Genomic DNA, 15,532 nt, shown 5'->3' with positions numbered 1-15,532 from the left:
GGTAACATTTCACAGTAAATTGAAAATTCTTGTTGTCTTTTTAAAAAATAGTTATGGTGGATACTTTCATACTGTCATATGGAATACTCACTGTGCTTGGAAAATCAGCAAGGACACTTATGAAATCAATGAATGTTGATTTGATAAAAACTAACTTGGGATTTTCACTAGTATAAGTTTTTTCCATAAGATAATCATTCCTCTTATGATAGAAATCACCAAGAAAATAGTGATTATGGCATAGGACATTGACCAACAGTTGTCACAATATTCACACCTAAAAATAGTACTTGAGCCATTTAATAGTTAACCATAGCACTACAAAGAATAAAGGTTCACTTCAGTAAACATTATGTTTCAAGGCAGTGCGTCTGTCATTTTTAATTTAAATCTATATTACTTAGCTGTCCAAAACTTTACACACAAGTGACAGTGTTATCTATCCTTTTTCTTATGGGTAAAAAACAGTCACTAGTTTCATTACCTCTTTAACTATGCCAAGTATTCTAATGCATGTGTTACTATGAGTATCGATACCAAAAGTTCCCATTATTCAGACCTGTGGTCTTCAGTAATAACTTCTGAGGAGTTGTTGAATATACAAAGGTAAACTATGTTGCCCAGTGAAACAACACAGTAGTAATAGTCTATATAACTTCCATGATGGCAAGGGTTTTTGTCTTGTGTTTCAGAGCTATACCTGCACAGTACTGGTGACCAATAAGTATTTGTTAAGTGAGTAAAGAGACGGGTTCTAGCCTTGGACATTAACAACTAAATATGTAACCTCTTGCTTAATACTTGGTCTCTTCATTTTTACCTTTTTTTCTTAACATCAATCAGTTGTTATTTGAATTGATAGATATTTTGAAGTTATATGCAAAATTCCAAAGGTAGAAAGGGATATATTTAAAAGATTAAATTTTAATCAAAGACAAATAATAATTGAAACTTTGTAGTGATTTTTATACATGGTTTGTTTTAATTTTGATTAAGTTATTTTATTAAGACTTACAAGTGTAATAGGACTATTTCTTATTATAATTTACCAAAACGTGCATTAGAGTTATTTTCTGCCATGAAGAAAATGTGATAGCTCAAGGAACTTTGGAAGGAGTAAAATTAGTCAAACATTTACAGACACTTAGAACATAGACAGTAAGATCTAAACTACAGTGAAGTTTGATGTTTTGGTGATTATTGGAACACTTTTTTCATTTTTTAACACTTTTATAATTCTGAGTTCCCTATTCAATTTTATTTAGATGGTGAGTTCATTTAGCAACTTATGTTCCATGTATATGTTAAATTCTTGTGAATATTTATTCATTTATATTCTGTTATGCCCATAATTAGAGCATTGTTTTGAATTTTGTTATTATTAATATTAATAGAAGTGTAATATGAAGGGAAAATAAAAGATGTGAATGTCTGAAGAATATCGCAAATGTAATATTCTTTCCCCTTTGGGGTACTGGTTGAGCTCTAAGCCAGGTCAGGAGTGACAGGAAGCCATTATCATTGTTTGGTGCCTTATGTGAAAGGAGTTGGTGGTCTTAGTCCAGTTCCTAGTAGACAGTTACTCCTTAAACAATAGTCACTATAGTGTTTGCCAATTCCAGCAGAAGGCTGGGACTGAATGGGCACAAAGGTTTAACTACCCCCTCTCTGCTAATCATCCTCCAAGGGGTCAAGATTGACACACCTTGGCACAAGGCCATACTGAGAAACTTAGCACTGCCTCTGCCAAAGTTGTAGCTATTCTCTGGCAACAAGGGATTTTTTAAAGAGGACTTTAATTAAGCAGGGCACCAGGAATGGCAATTCTCCACTCTTCCCAGGCACAGCAACTCACTAGAAACAAAAATAAGTTTAAATAGTGAATTAAGATTGTAGCACTGCTCTTAGGTTGTTCTATCTTCTCTATAAAAATAGTGGCAGCCATAATTAAGTTGCTTCTGGAAGCAATGACTTGTGACCCAAGAGTGGCCCCTTTCAGACAAAAGCATCAATTTAATATCAAGGGAAGTAATCAACCCTACCTTGCTGTCTCTCTTGAGCTCTTGAGTGATTATTCATTTTCTTCTGGGGGATCACAGGGTCGCCAATTGGTTTTGAAAGTATGCCCTGCAGTATTTTACATATACATTAAAACCATTGCCCATGCTTTTTCTTTTTTTAACATCCTGTCTTATGAACTTAGGAATTCCTGTTGCTCTCACCCCCTTCACATTCTTACTCATTTGGAAGTCAAGACTATTAAGTTAGATTTTAGATTTAACAATTAATATCTGGAGATTTTGAGAGTAAATTCAGAGTAAACAGAAAGTAAAACTTATTTTATATAGTTAAATGTTGGATGGTTTGTTTCAGCCACCCGCCAAAACAAAACAAGAAGTCTCCAATACTTAGCCATTAGTTGTAATGATGGCCGTAGAAGGAATATTCAGATGTGAACGCAGAGGAAATGCTATCACTTTGATCTCTTTTTCTTTGTGTTGTCAGAAGAGCTATGGCATCTCAGAATCCCATTTTTTTTTTTTTTTTTTGCCAAATAACAATGAAATTAGCTACCAGTCTGTATGGCCATCCATGCACACCCCTGCATGATGAGGAATTTTTTTGTACTCTAATTTGTTCCTACCTCTTCTCTGTCTTACCCTCTCTTGCTGTAACTCTAATTAAGGTAATACCTTCACAGGGATCAGACATCACAGATGGATAAAATCTGAGGGTAGGGTTAATTGATGAAAAATAATATAATAAATGAAAGGGTTATTCTCGAAGACTAAGGCCAACCTAATTATGTCATTATTGTGATTATAATTCTTCTCATCATACTTGGGATAAGATCTTACATTCTAAAATGGCCTAGAAATTCTTGAACTTCCAGCCCCTCTCCAGCCTGATGCTCTACCTTGCTCTCAAATTATTCTTACCTCTTTGTTCTTGAAAAGCCCCAGGCTTCACAGCATTTGGGCTTTCTCTTGCCTCTCTGTCTGTCCCCTGGTCTTCACCTGCTAACTCCTACTCATCCTTCAGAACCCAGTTTACAGATCTCTTTTTCAGGAAGTTCATCCACCCTAGTCCAGACTCATTAAATCTCCCCTCAAGAGGGGTGCCTGGGTGGTTCAGTCAGTTAAGCGTTTGACTCTTGGTTTTGGCCTGGGTCACGATCTCAGGGTCATGGGATCGAGCCCTGTGTCTGGCTCTATGCTCAGCAGGGAGTCCACTTGGGTTTCTCTTCCTTTCCCTCTCCCTCTGCCCTTCCTCCACACACTCTCTCTCTTTCTCCCAAATAAATGAATAAATCTTTAAAAAAATCTTCCCTCAGAGCACCCTGCGTTGTCCTTCTTGGCAAAGCATTTATGACTAAATAGTTATCTGTATGACTGATGTACATAAATTGTGTCTTCCCCATTGAAATTTAGTCTCCATGAGAATCAGCACTATGCCTATTTTGTTTATGTGGGCCTCGCCAATGGCTGCCACTAAACAATGTAAGAGAGTGAAGAAGGAGGCTATGTTTGTAGATTACTGTGATAGAAAGTACTACAGATTCAGTTACAAGAAAGGTAACAGGTGCTTTGAGAGTTGAGGGAAAGGAGCATTTTTTGAGGGAAAGGAGTATTTTTGTGGCTCGAAGGATCTGGGAAGGAAGTACTGATATTTAAGCCAGGCTTTGGGGGGATGCTAGCTAGGGTTCCTCCAGGCAAACACTGCCCATGTGAGCACTTCCTAGGGAGGAAGATCTTGGTGAATAAGTTGGGCTCAATTCATTGACTATTGCTCCCAGCACTGTGTGCTGCCTTCCAGTAGTCTTGTTTTTTCACCGAGACAGTCTGCTACTGGGTGTAACCTTGGCAACATACTCATGTTTTTTTCCCTTGCTGATCTTTAAAATATTTTGTTGGTAAAATTTTTTCTTCTATTACTGTCAAATTTTAGTTTGCCTTTTCCCCTTAACAGTCTAGGCTGTCATTTTCTTACATCATTGGAGAGGTTCATTTAAAGTGGAAGTAGCTTAAGGAGAAAAAACAAATAGAACTGCTTACATTTTCTTCAGAGAAGGGGAGATTGGGATGTAACTCTGGGAAGCTTTTGAAGCCTACCTACCCTTTCTCTGAAAAGGAGGCTATGGAAAAAAATTGAGAAGGGAGCAGGGTTTATCTCTAGAGTCTATTAATTCTTCAGCCTTATCTCCTTCTATTTGTGAGAACTCACTACATTCATAAAACTGTGATCTTGTTTTATTGAAAAATGTTTCAGTGGCTTTGTGTTTCTGATCTTCCATTTAATTATCTGTTACAAGGAGATAGTAAAGATCTCTACCTCATGGTGTTTAGAGACAATTAAATGAGATGATGCAGTGGGCACCTGGGTGGCTCAGTCGTTAAGCGTCTGCCTTTGGCTCAGGTCATGATCCCAGGGTCCTGGGATCGAGCCCCGCATCGGGCTCCCTGCTCCGCGGGAAGCCTGCTTCTCCCTCTCCCACTCCCCCTGCTTGTGTTCCCTCTCTCGCCGTGTCTCTCTCTGTCAAATAAATAAATAAAATATTAAAAAAAAAATGAGATGATGCAGTTAGCTCACTGGCCTCAGTCTATGCTCAATTGGAACTAGCCATTAATCAAGTTATTAATTAATGGTGGTCATGGCAGAATATACTTGTCATTACATTAGTTCTCAATAGCTACTTGGTGGTATGGCCATAACATGGGCCATGGTATCCCTTGAACCTCTACATGATCAAAGTCTTGAACTTTGATACTCGTATCTCAGAGTAGACCTTTCATAATCCTTGGTTCTAACTATTTCTTACTTTTCCTCCTTGTACCCTTCTGGTACTGCTTACCTTTCTACCTTGATACAGTTTATCTATTCAACACTGGAATGACCATTTCTCATAACCTTTACTCCTTGAAATTCTAACATTCTTGAATTGCTTATCCCTAGTCCTAACTTTTTTCATTTACTCTCTGGCCTATATTATGGAATGTTGCTGGAAGAAGACTCAATACCACAGTGCTTGGAGATGCTCTAAATTGTGCTTATTATTTAACCCCAGCAAGCTAATCAACAGCCTTTTTATTTTCCTCCTATTAATGTCCTGTGTGTTTCGCTTTCCTCAAATGCTCAAACTGAACATATGACTTAATTGAGTTGGTCTCATCGGGGAGCAAAATGTCATGTATCAAAATGTCATGTATCATAAAAGTTCAGGGCATGTTCTTTGGAGTTAGGCAGTCCTAGGCTTATTTCTTGGGTCTCCCTTTTCCTATCTTATTGGCCTTAAGAAAATTATCTAACCACCTAAGTCCTCATTTTCCTCACCTCAAATAACAGTACATAGCTTATAAATTGGTGGTGAGGACTAAATAACATGAGACATGTCATGTGGTTTGGACAGAGCTGAGCAAGTAATTGGTGATTATAATGTCAATCAATTTGCTGTCATTTTCACAAATATAGGTGTATTCACCTATATTTCAAACTGAACATGAAAACAAAATTGTTTCTGGTTTCTTTTTCACCATTTAATTCACTAAGGTAGTGGTCCCCACATGTTTGTGATTATACCATCCTATGTTTACGATAACCAAACCAAAAAAGTATAAAATATATACATACAGCTCCTACATAAATATCTCTTATCATCGGGTTGCAAACCACACACAAAAATAGACATTAAAAGATGAAAAAGATAAAATCAGTATTTTTAGTATCTTTTAAATCTTGATGCCTTCATTCCATCATTCATTAATATCCCAAGATGTAGAGATTCTAAGAGCACAGTTCACAGCTAATGAAATGGATATAACTCTGTATTTCAAGATAGTTCCTTGATGTTTTGAAAATTTTTGTTGTTATTGTATATGATTAGATAGCCATGGTTTTGAGTCTTGCAATGTAGCTGGAGAGCTTGTATTAGAAGTGGGAGAAGTTTCATATCTGCTTGTTTCTTGTTCTTATGATTGTATTACTAGTATTTCCTTTAACATCTATTTATCTTGTGAGAAAAATTTAATTCAGTAGTCCTTTTTGTGAAGGTTACTTTAATTACAGCATGACGAAAAATGTGTGAATCTACTTATCCAGTGATATTAGTGGTGAAGTTAACTCTAATGTATTACTATATGTTGGAAAGAAACAATAACAACAAAATCGTCTCTCCTAGCAAACCCACCATGTTATAGGCTGTAGACTTTCCCAAGAACATCTCAAGGGCTATATGCATCACACAACTGTGCAGAGACACCGGTATTTAAACCATATATTCATATTAACATAGCTTCATTTCTTTCTCTTTAAGCTTTATGTAAAAAATTATGATACATAGTTCTATGGTTTACTTTGCTCTCATCTGGTCATCTTGTGCTAGGGTATGAGCTCAGTGCTTTGGAGATCCCTGCTCCACAGCACTGCCAGATTAACTTTCTTGTGAATAAATTTGATAATATTCTTCCCCTGCTAGGAATATTTAATGGCATTTTATCATCCTGTGAATAAAATCCGAACTCTTTAGCCTTTTAGTAAAGGGCTTGCTTGATTTGGCTGTAACCTGCTTTTCCAGTCTCATTCAGTGCTGAACCTCATTTACTCTGTGTTCTGGCCAAACTAAACCATGCCCTCCTCAAACATTGCTGCTTTTTTCCTTGCTGTGGTAAGTCAGGTTTCACAGGGGGGAAGAAAACAAAAACAAAAACAAAAAGACTCTGAGATGGAGCTTTCCCTGCAGGAAGTTTCTTGAGGCATGTCACTGGGAAAAACACCTGGGAGGGAGTGAGAAATCAGTCAGCTCCTCCCTCTGCCCCTTTCCCTAGGGATTCAGGGCCAAGGTGGCCCCTCGGAGTTGGTCTGCACTGAGGCAAGAAGTCCAGGCCGTACACTGGTGTGGAACAGTCATGGGAATGTGAGCCATTCTCATGGAGATTGAGCACTACAATATCCACTACATATTCTTTCCATGTTTCTGGAATGTGCCCTCTGCCTGGGATCTCTTCCATGACTATCAATGTTTGTTCAAATCTCTTTCCTCATTTACTAACTAGAGGTAGACCTGTTTAATGTGTAATAATAATTTGTGCGATTGCATTCATTTGTTTATTCATTCTATTTTTAAGTACTTACTATGTGAATTAATTACACATTAGTTACCTTAAGTGTCAGTTACTAAAAGGACTCATGGGACTCAAATAGTTTATACTCCTTGGACAGCTTCATTACAGGCAAATAGTACAAGAGAGCAACAACAGGAGAAGGATATGCATCGAATGGGGTCTGGACATCTCAGACTCAGGCTTCTTTGTTGTCACACAGGATACTCCTTGTCTCCAAGTCTTGAACCACCTCCAGTATGCATGTGAAACATCTTGGTATAGGAATCCCAAAATCTGCTGGTGGTCAGATTCTCTTACAGTGAGCTGGTCACATAAGCACATTCCAGTTATATGGGTGGCCTTGGCCATTGAGAAGACTGCACTCCACTGAAACCAGTTATTATTAAATGCTATAATTATTAAATTATTATTAGCAAATCCAGTTCTTAAAACCAATGATTATTACTAAATGCTGGTGGCAGGCTGATATATTGTGACCTCAAAATGACTCATAGATCCATAGGTATAAAATATTATTTACTGTTAGTTAATACCACCAATCTTCATCATTCCTAGATCTGTATTTTCAAATTTGTCGATTCACTAAAATTTGTTTGTAACCCTGAAGTCAGTACTCATAGTGCTTTTGCAGTCATTCACAGATATGGGCAGAACGGTGAAAACTTTGGGATGCCCTACGAGCATGTTTCCTGCTGAGGCCATACAGGGAGATATTCCACCTCCTTGTTTCGGCTCTCATGTAGAGATGAACAGAGGACAGAAATGGTAGAGGGAGTGCTGTGTGGTGCAAGAAGCTCCAGCGCTGGACCAGTTGGAGGGGCTTTGAATCCCTACTCTGGCATCTGTTAGGGGGGTGGCCTCAGACAAGTCACTTAATACTTTTGAACCTTGTTTTCTCTTTTGTAAAATAAAGAAAATAGAGTCCACTAGGATGAATTGTTTTTAGGGTTTAAGATTATAATTTACAACTATGTGAATAATTTATAACTAATTTGTAATTGAGATTATAATTTATAACTGTGTGAATAATTTATAGCTATTTCTCTAGGAGCAATGGATCCATGTTCCTTAATCTGGTGTTTGCAGTGACTTTATAGAACGTAACTACGGTAAATAACAACAATGAATTGTATAGCACTGGGCAAGCTCCACATGGGGCTAGTGATAAGCCCGTATCAGCTGAGGTTTGCCTGCACTATATAAGGATTGTCAAATAGATTTTATGATGGGTATGAAGTATCATTTAAAAAAAAACACACAAAATCCTTGCCCTTGAATAAGAAATTCAGTAGCTGGGGGTGGGTGGGAGAGAGCTGGGTTCAACAATAAAACAAAAACAAAAACAAAGCAAGGTAGAAAATAAATAGGTAATATTTTTTAAAAAGACATGAATTGACTATGTAAAGTTATAAGTCAGAAACTTTTTGTTGGTTCCCACCTCCCCATCCATCATGTATTTGTTGAACACATATCACATTCCAACCTGCATTAGAGACATTTTTTTCTTAATGTGACTTACTCCTTTAAAATATCGTAACTACTCAGGAGCAAAAACTCTCAATTGTACTCTCATAATATTTAGCACAATAGCTTATATATTGTAGATACCCAATAAATGTTTGTTGAGTGACTAGAAGATTGGATGAATGTGCCACCTACTATGATTATCTAATGTTCTAGAAAGTTCTCTCTACTCTCTCCAGCATCATCTCTTTGATCTGGGTTACTCAGGAACAAACTAGTTCCAGCTATTATGATGAATTAATGCAAGTGAAATAATATACTACTATCTATATGCCTTTTAAAATATTATTTATTTTGTATTTTATTTTTCTCGGTGGGACCACACATGCTTCAACCCAAAGGGAGAAATTTTTTGAACTAGCATCTGTACTAACTGCAATGTGTGATGGAGCTAGTCTGTATGATTTGATAGGCTCATCTACTTGTTTGGCCTGCTGAATAAGGCTTTCTGATCGTGTTATTTTAATGTATTTATTATAAAATATCTCAAACACATGGAAAAATACAGAGAATTGCATAACAAAGGTGTAGGGGTGTGTGTGTGTGTGTGTGTCACCTAACACTGTCAAATCTTAGGGTGCCTGGGTGGCTCAGTCGGTTAAGCGTCTGCCTTCGGCTCAGGTCATGATCCCAGGGTCCTGGAATCGAGCCCCACATCAGGCTCCCTGCTCAGTGGGGAGCCTGCTTCTCCCTCTCCTCCTCACTTGTGCTCTCTCTCTCACTATCTCTGTCTTTCTCTCTCAAATAAATAAAATCTAAAAAAAAAAAAAAAAAACCACTGTCAAATCTTAGATTTATAAAACTTGCTGTAGTTAATTAATTGTGGTCTTTTAAGGCCTCACCACAGGTTATCAATCTTAGTGCCAATTAACTACCAATTAATTAATTAATAACATTAACTAATTAACTGTTAGAGTAATTTCATACACTGTCCTCCTTACCCAGGGATGACAAATATTCTGTTACTACATATTTATGAGATCTGTGAATAATATATAGCTTCATTTTGCATATTTTATGCTTTATCTAAATAACATCTTACTGTCTCTGATCTGCAACTTGCTTTGTTGAAAACTTTTGAGATTTATCGAAGTTGACATATTTAGGTCTGGGTCCTTTATTTCCACTGATGTATAGAATTCTAATTTGTGAATATATCATAATTCATTTATCAATATCTATTAATGGACATTTAGGCTATTATGAAGTTGGAATTTTTTGTTACCCATTATTATTTTAGTATAATCTTGTGTAAACACATATGAACAACCAATCACTGTATTTGATGTAAAATAAAAAGGTCAAAATGTAAAATAAAAAAAGTAACAAAATAAAATCTAAACTTCCAGTAAGAACAGGGTAATCCATTTAAATTTCTGTTTCTATGAAATTGTCAGAGTATTTACTTAGACCTATTCTTCTGAAGAAACATAAAACACTTTTACAGTTCAATTTTAAGTGCACTAGGTTCAATTTTTTAAAAAGTGTTAATTGTGAAGTGAGAGACTGTTATCAGGTGCAGTGATCAAGAGGACAGCTTTTAAATCAGATGCCAATGGGCTCCTGGATCTGCTATTGATTGGCTGAGAGACCTTGGGCAGGGTGTTTAACCTCTTTAAGTCTCAGTTCCTCTGAATAAAAAAGGGGATAACTGTTGAACCCAGTTATAGGGTTATTGTAAATGAGATGTAAATGCATAAAAGCTAAGGGTTGGCATACAGTAAGAAAGCACCAATAAATAGGAAAAAAAAGCCTGCCAACAAATTTGAGAGACTTTATATTTAGACATATATATATATATATATATATATGAAGACTTATATATAGGCTTTTATATATATATATATATATATATATGAAGACTTATTTACATATATATTTAAAATTTCATTAATTTAAGCAAGCCATATTTTTACATTAGACTTGGACAATTGTTATTTTTATAACAAAAACTTCTGAGAAATCTTTGAGGTCAATACTGTAATTCTCCGTACAGATAAGCCCATGTAAAGCGGGATGTTTTTGTAAACTCAGAAGTGAAACGTTATTAGAATTTGAAAATTCACCCTGGCATGCAGAATTCTAATCCTTCACAACTTGTTTCAAAGTATCACATCGGTGGGAAACAGGAGCCCCTTTCTTTTAACATGGTTAAGGATTTGTGAGTACAAAAATGAGCATTATTTTGTTAATAATGAAACAAGTATTTTTTATTATTAATAAGATACCAAGTGTATAAAGAGGGAAACTTTTGAAATCACTGTATGTGGAAATTGGGTTGAATGAAAAATGGTGATGCAGACTTTTAAAGTGCCACCACAGGTTCTCTATTTGAGGTGTCAACATGGTGCTTTTTAACTCCAATACGCGACTGGGAAAGACTCAGTCATGCTGTGGCCAACCGTGATTCTGCCCAAGAATAAGCAGTCTACTCTTAACAGAAATGGGTTTGTGTAGCTAAATATTCAATACTTGGTGGAGTTCCAGGACAGGAATGGGATGGGTCTAAGCCTGTCTTTTGTATGTTAATGAGCTTTCACAACAAAGGTTTATGAATTAACCGAGAGGGAAGTATTCTTGAAGAAAGACATTTATCTCCTTATTGCCTCCTGTGATGGATTGTTCATAGCTAAGGGAACACCAGGCCTGAACCAAATCTCCAGCTGCCCTATATAGTTTATACAATCTCCTTTTCAATAACACAAAGCCAGGGCAGTCCCACTACCAGACCAGTACTTCTTCAGGAATCTTCTCCTACTATGACAGGATAGGACCGTCTGTAATACAAATCAACACTATTATTTTCAAAGTAAGCACTTTAAAAGGTTGCTTGAACAAGAAAAGATGAATTTGCTGGGTTGTACGCTATCTTGGAGTTCAAGTAAGATTACACCGTGAATTGCATTGCACTGAGTGTTACATTTTATCCTGATGCGTTTTAAGTTGAACTGGGTAAACAGTGTTAGATATTCTAGAAGTGTTAATATGCAAGATGCTGTGATTAGGTATGATTATTTTGTAAAACTACTGCACTTTACTTTTTATTGTTCCTTTGATCTCTAGCAGGTAGTGAAAATGAAATTTGTAACTTAAAATATGTTGTCTTTGATGCAGAAATTAATTTTCATGTTGCAAATTTACTGATTTCTAAAATGTTATAGCTGGATGGTGAAAAAAAAAACCTTTAGTCTGCAAAAAATGATGCCACTTTCTGTTTCTTTTTCAAATTTTGTCTAAAGCCATTTTATATTTTAAAGTCTTGAATCTTAATTGAAGGTGAGGGACCTATACCCGATGACTTGATACAAACTTTTGAGAAACAGCAGGAAGTTTGAACTTATATAAGGCAGTTGTACTTAAATGATCACAGTTGAATAAGGATTAGTTTTCTTGTTCTACCATTAGCTTTTTTTCTTCTATATAGCATAGGATTGGGGACTACCTTTTTGTTGGCCTGTTTTTTAAAAATATAAATATATATATATGTATATATACATATATATATATTTCCACTCTTACTGTTTGTTTACATTCCACTAATTCCCTACCAATGATTTTCAAAAGGTTTTCTGCTATGTAATTCTAATTTTTATTATGTATGCTGATTAATTCTGTGGTTCCTTGACGTGATTGAAGACTATCAATAAAGGGGCAATTTCACATATAAATAACCTTCAGTATTTTAAAAAATGGTATACTGTGAAATGCTCCTGAAACCGTGTATTTTGACAAGGCCTGCTTCCACTTAAACATGTATAAAGTCAGCAGGCAAGTTTCTCAATAATCTAACAATCAGTTATTTCACCTGTCATCTCACATCAAGCCATAATTTTCCTATGGTAGTATTTAACTTACCTGACTCTAGCCACTGTTTATGTATTTCTGCAGCTTGTAAAACATCTAGTTATCGCTCTGTCTATTTTAGCTTGTTCGTTCTAATGATTTATTTTCATTTTCTTTAGGATGCAGACCTGCCGCTAACTGGATTTGATTTATAAGAGAGAAATCTACAGTCAATGGCCACTCTTGTCATGTTGCTACTGTGGAAAACAGAATGGTCGATAGGATATGGTTTGATAAATAGTGATGATTGAAGATGCTACTTCAATCCATGTGAAATCAATGGGAGATACTGGCTGCATAAAGAGCTTTCTGAGCTTTTCCTGACAAGCTCGCCTTGAAGAAGTTGGAGGTGGAGGTGTATTCTATCATTATACGGTCTTTCTCAAGCGGATACAAATACCTTTGCCTCACTGTAACCAGACAACTACACAACTAATGTGGGACCATGGCACTGCCCAGATGCACGTGGCCAAATTATGTTTGGAGAGCAGTAATGGCATGCTTGGTACACAGGGGATTGGGTGCCTCATTGACTCTCTGCGTGTTGGGATGTTTACTTCAGGCTGCCCACGTGCTTTCACAAAAATTGGATGATGCAGACCCACTGGTGACTACCAACTTCGGCAAGATAAGGGGGATTAAGAAAGAACTCAATAATGAAATTTTGGGGCCTGTTATTCAATTTCTTGGAGTTCCATATGCAGCCCCACCCACAGGGGAACATCGTTTTCAGCCTCCAGAACCACCATCTCCCTGGTCAGATATCAGGAACGCGACTCAGTTTGCTCCCGTGTGTCCCCAGAATATCATTGATGGCAGATTGCCAGAAGTCATGCTTCCTGTGTGGTTTACTAATAACTTGGATGTGGTTTCATCATATGTACAAGACCAGAGCGAAGATTGCCTATATTTAAACATATACGTTCCAACTGAGGATGGTGAGTTTACTGCAGGAAAAGCAGGGAGATAAATTTATATTTTCTTTTCTATTCTAAGTTCTAACAATATTAATTCATGTGTACTGGTAGCATGCATGGCTTTTCCTGTTGGCATGTAGACATATTTTACATGCTTGCATGCCGCTCTTTTTGTTTATGTGTGTTAGTGTATCTGTTCTTATTTTTTTCCTGTGCCTACTTATTTTCTTTCCTCCACAGCACGTATATTTAGGTAGAAATGGGTTCCTAATTTCCATTTCCTACAGAATGACTTCTGAGAAGATGCATCAACATGTCTCCATTGCATGTGCAGGCTCAACGAATTGGGGATCTTTCGCACTCAGTAAATGCAGGAGCATATTAAGTTAGATAGTGGTGTTGCATGTTCCGGCGGTCTGTGATGGAGCGCCATGTTATTTTCTAGTCTTTTATTCATTTTTCAGTAAAAAGAATATCCAAGGAATGTGCCAGAAAACCCGGCAAGAAAATATGTAGAAAAGGAGGTATGTATAAAAGTGGAAATAAAAAATGGGGGAAAAAGCTTGCAGAGGAAGAAGATATTCTCCCTAAGGACGATTTGTTGGTGCTGGGAAGTAAATGGTTAGGTGATATCTGGAATTTAATGAAGCGTGTCAAGGAATAGAAAGATGATCAAGGAGAGCTGAGTAGATAATATTGACAAAGCTCATTGGTGGTGCCTTGTGTTCTGGTTCTGGTAGCATCGATAGGGATTGAATCTCTGCTCTGAGTTTGTGTTTAGAGGAAAAGATACTTAGGCTATGACATTGCCTGCAAGGAACCCAAACGATGCTGCCTTGCCAACTGGTTGACTTTTTCTCTGAACCCTGTCCTCCAGATACAGATTTCTGTTCTTAAAACTGATCAGTTCAGTCACAAACCTAGTTTTTTGCTTGTTTATTCTTAGCTACTTCTGAATGCCCATGAACTTTCTCCTATCAGGGTAAAATTGCCATAACTGTTGGGCAATTATCATTATTAAGTAATGGTATTTTTTTCCCCAGATAGTCTATATTTTCCGTTACTCTTCCAGAAAAGAATGAGATTTTGCAGATTTTTATACTAAATATTTACAGTCTTAAAATTACTTTAACATTTTTGTATTTATGTTAAACAATTTAAAACATAGGGAAAAACATGATTCAGAAGCTACAATTAAATCAACCTTCAAATCATCCTCTAGCCAGATTGAGTAAATGTAGACACTGACAGCTGCGAGCTTGCATCTGAATGTAGCTCGTCCACACTCCATTTTTATATAACATCCAGTAAATCACTCATAGGAGTGTATGATTTTCTAGGGCAGTAAATCATCTAACTGTTATTTTGACCTTATTCATAACTTTGTAGAATTTCCAATCTTCATACAGAAGTCATGTTAATATTCTAGTGCTATACATTCTATCTCTCTGTGCACTTCTATGCTGGCTGGACCAAGTCCGATTTCATTACAACATCCTGTGGGGCAGGGAGTGTCTAAACTGTTCTGTTTTACAAGGATTGCATTATATGGAAGAGCTTCATATAATAAAATTCTCAACTGCCGATCAGAGTATTTGCATTAAATTGAGTTTTGTTTTGTTTTGTTTTTGTTTTTATTTCTTTGGTCATACTAGTAGAATGGGATTTGACCTTTATTGTATTATTGATGCCACGATTTGGGTTAAAAGCACAGTATACTTGAGAAGGTGGATATAGAGAGCACAAAGTGTTTTAAACAACTAAAACAAAGTCTCTTGTTTTTCCCCAAATGAGAATAACTGCAGTAATTTACATGCCTTCAACTAATGTACAATACTGCAGTGGTTATTATTATGCAGCTTATCAAGCATGTGTAATTAGCTAAGTGACTTTCACCTCCTATCACAAAGATGTTGATTCACAAAGTCATAAATAAAGATGCTATTGAAGAATGTATAAATAGAGCATAATACATGAAAATATGTACAATCAAGAAAATGATAAGGATACCGAAAAGGTAAGCTAGTAAGTGAGAAAGTGACCTTTCTTCTCACACAACTTCAGGGGGGAATAGATTCATTAGAAAATTATTTTTTTTGTTCTTTGGATTATTGGTTCCATCGGCTGTAT

At 36.4% G+C, this 15,532-nt stretch overlaps 1 protein-coding gene across 7 annotated transcripts in view; it reads left to right on the top strand.

Moving 5' to 3' along the window:
- NLGN1 (neuroligin 1) overlaps positions 1-15,532 on the top strand; it is an 827,564-nt gene that overhangs the window by 166,587 nt on the left and 645,445 nt on the right. For 5 of the 7 annotated variants that reach the window (XM_078069095.1, XM_078069076.1, XM_078069084.1 and 2 more), the window contains exons 2-3: positions 12,605-13,423; positions 13,867-13,926. In XM_078069095.1, coding sequence (XP_077925221.1) covers positions 12,931-13,423; positions 13,867-13,926 — 553 coding nt within the window. In that variant the 5' untranslated portion in view covers positions 12,605-12,930. The remainder of the gene's footprint in view (positions 1-12,604; positions 13,424-13,866; positions 13,927-15,532) is intronic. The other 2 variants (XM_078069116.1, XM_078069104.1) reach the window with 1 other exon arrangement.

Source organism: Halichoerus grypus, chromosome 1 (genome assembly GCF_964656455.1).
Source record: "Halichoerus grypus chromosome 1, mHalGry1.hap1.1, whole genome shotgun sequence".
In the NCBI taxonomy this organism is placed as follows: Eukaryota; Metazoa; Chordata; class Mammalia; order Carnivora; family Phocidae; genus Halichoerus; species Halichoerus grypus.
Note: the sequence above shows the minus strand (reverse complement) of the source record. Positions and strands in the feature narration are given on the sequence as shown.